The 3,098-nt window shown below is 57.4% G+C and overlaps 1 protein-coding gene across 1 annotated transcript; it reads left to right on the top strand.

Annotated features, from left to right (window-relative positions):
* The first annotated feature begins 1,128 nt into the window (after positions 1-1,128).
* Positions 1,129-1,938, top strand: PLEKHO1 (pleckstrin homology domain containing O1). The gene is given in 4 exon segments (XM_054398518.1): positions 1,129-1,335; positions 1,369-1,665; positions 1,667-1,687; positions 1,747-1,938. Coding segments are annotated over 4 exon segments (690 nt in total). The 5' UTR covers positions 1,129-1,155.
* Positions 1,939-3,098: the final 1,160 nt, after the last annotated feature.

The raw sequence follows: 3,098 nt of genomic DNA, 5'->3' as shown, positions 1-3,098 counted from the left end.
CCAGCTGCTCCCTGCTGACCCCTCCAGCCCAAAAACCTTTGGTGAAGGCTTCCAGGGGGACCTGGGAGAAGCTCAGCATCAGCACAGGGCCAGGTCCCAGGAGGAAGGGAGTCCTGGGGGAGCAGAGGATCTGCCACAGCTGCAGCAATCAGGGAGAGGTTCAGTCTCCCTCTGCTGCCGCATGGTCACCGCCCTTTGTCACCCCTCAGGTCACAGTGGAAGAGGAGAGCTTCCTGGCACACCTCACACGGGACAGAGCCAAGATCCAGCACTCCAGGAGGCCTCCCACGAGAGGGCATCTGATGGCTGTGGTAGGTAAAGCAAATCCTGCTGGGAGCAGCTCCACAGAGAAGGAGCTGGAAGTGCTGGGGGCTAGCAAGGTGCCCAGGGGCCAGCAAGGTGCAGGAGCAGGCCTGTGGTGTTCAACCAGCAGTGGTCCAGGTCTGGAATGATGTCTTGGAAGAGCAGCTCCCATGGATGGAATCCTAGGGGGATGAAGCCAACTTCCACCAACAGCTTCCAGGCTTGGAGCTTTGCACTGCACTGAGGAGGTTAAACCAGAGAGAAGCTCTCCAAGAGCAAAAGGGAGAAGCAGAACAATTTGGGACTCATCTCAGAGTGTTCTCAGTCTGCTTCCAAAGCACCAAGAGCCAGCAAGGAGCCCCCATGGGCAAGGAGCCCCCAAGGGTGTGCTGGGGGCAGTCAGCAGAGTGTGGGCAGCAGGGCAAGGGAGGTTCTGCTGCCCCTCTGCTCCAGAGGGAGCCCTTGGTGCTCTTCCATCCTTCTCTGGTGGTCTCCTGAGCTGAGCAAATCTGCAGCAGCAGCCCCCAGCCCCAGCAGCTCTGGATTCCCCTCAGCTTTAGGGTCTGGTTCCCACCAAGGCCCTTGGTGCTCTGCCATGGGTGGGGAAGGTCTGATGGGGGGGGTGAGCAGGTGAGGGGCACAGCCCCCTTTGATCCAGCTCCAGCTGAATTCCAAGCAGGAATCCCTCTCCACATCCACATCCCTGCCTCTGGAGCTCACTCAGGTCCCCCTGAACCTTTCCCCTTGGCCCCTCAGCCAAGTGAGGACTCCCTCAAGGGTCTCTGTGCCACTCTCTGTGCCAACCCAGCCCTCTCTTTGCTTCTGCAGGCATCTACCTCAACCTCTGATGGAATGCTGACCCTGGACCTGATCCAGGAGGAGGAGGCCTCTGCAGAGGACCCCAGCAGCTGCGAGGGAAGCTTCAGAGTGGACCTGGACAAGTCTGTGGCACAGCTCAGCGCTGCCCGGCGCCGCTCGGAGGACTCCCAAGCCCCCCAGCAGGGGCACACAGGAAGCCTCCCCAGGAGGGAGGTGAGCTCCTGGGCCAGGTGTGGGCAGCACAAGGACTCCTTGGAGACAGGGACCATGTACACCCCCCAGGTGCCCAAGAAGCTCTCTCACTCCGAGAAGAACAAATGTGCCTCCATGGAGGAGATCCTGGCCCACAGGGACTCTGCCCCGCTGAGGGGGGTGCTGAGGAGGGGGCTGGAGGCTCAGTTTGCCCCAGCAGAGCCAGAGCAGCTCTCCAGGATACAGCAATTGGTTGCACTGAAGCTGGAAAAAACTCAGGAACTGCTGACAGAGGTGAAGGGCTACGGAGAAGGCAAGAGGAAGCCCAAGGATTCCATCACCACCAGCACCACCACCAGCACCACCACCACCAGCACCACCACCACCACCACCTCGTCCTCCTCATCCTCTTCCTCCTCCTCATCCTCCAAGTCGGACTCTGAAAGGATCCTGCAGGAATCTGAGAGGTTGTTGGGGGAGGCTTCCTCTACCTGGAGCCAGGCCAAGAGGGTGCTGCAGGAGATCAAGGAGCTGAGGGACCTGTACAGACAGTTTGAGCTGCAGCAGTCGGACTCCAAGGCCAAACAGAGCTCACAGTCCCACTTCAGGAAGAGTCTGATGTGAGGGGAGGGAGGGGCAGGGCAGGGGGGTCCAGCTGGGGCTTTTTTTCTTGTTTTTCATTTGAATTATTCTGATTTCCAGTGTTCAAGAGAGTCCAAAGCTGCCTCTTCCCCTTCCCCACCTTTGCTTCTCAGAGCTTGAACCCTTCCCTCTCCCCCTCTGCATCCCAATAAATCCACTTCCAGTTGATACCTCCTGGGGTTTTTAAACAGCATCCTTTGCACCACAGGCCCTCCCCCAGCCACCCCCCAGCTTTGGTCATGCTTGGAGGACAGAAGAAAAGCATCTGGGAAGTGGTCCCTGCATGGCTGGAGCAGCAGAGGGAGACCCATGGGGACAGAAGCTCTGGAGGCTCTCTACAAGCTTTGGCTTTGCTGCTGTCACCTCTGGAGCTGTGCCCTGCCTGGCAGCTCCTTGTCCCAAGAGTTCCACTGGCAAGAAAGGACAACAAAAAAACCCAAACCACAACCCCAAAGTGTTCAGACCTAGCCAGTGCTTGGAAGTTCTCATTAGCCAGGAACTGTCTGGAAGAGGCTTGGGAAGTCCAAGCTGACCTCAAGCTGTTTCCTTGCTGGACTGCAGCTTGGAGGAGCTCTGAGCCCTGCTCCAGGGCCCTTGGTGAACTCCTGAGGTTGGCCAAGTTGGTTCTCAGGGGTCCTTGGCCCTCCAGAAGGAGGGCAGCAGGGATGCAAGGCCAGGCTCAGCCTCTGCCCCTGGATGCTCCACAGCCCTTCCTTGACCCCCAGACGTCTTCCTGGCTGTGCAAGCAGAAGATCAGAGCCTTGAACCCCACCTGGGTTCCCTGGGGGGACTGGGGGGTGGGGGCAGGGTTGATTTCTGGCTTTTCCAGTTTCATTTCAAGGAGGTTTTTGTTCCTTTTAGTTATTTGGGGTTTTTTTGGGTTGGTTTTTTTTCTTTTTGGTTGGTTGTTCATTTTTTTTTTTTGGTCCCTTTTTGAGGTGAAATGGCAAATAACTAAATAACTAAAGAAATAAATCAGGGAGCCAGAAGCCAAAGGAGTTCTGGTGGGGCTGATTCTCTTGTCCCAGGTGGTGCTGTCCCTAGGATCAGGCTGAAGCCCAAAGTGAAAGCTGAGCCTACAGCCAGGGCTCAGGGCCCCTCCTCAGGAGCCTTTCAAAGCAGCAAGAGAAGGAAGGAGGTGA

This window comes from Indicator indicator, unplaced genomic scaffold (genome assembly GCF_027791375.1).
Source record: "Indicator indicator isolate 239-I01 unplaced genomic scaffold, UM_Iind_1.1 iindUn_scaffold_62, whole genome shotgun sequence".
NCBI classification, from domain to species: domain Eukaryota; kingdom Metazoa; phylum Chordata; class Aves; order Piciformes; family Indicatoridae; genus Indicator; species Indicator indicator.
This window is presented reverse-complemented; position numbering and strand designations above follow the sequence as displayed.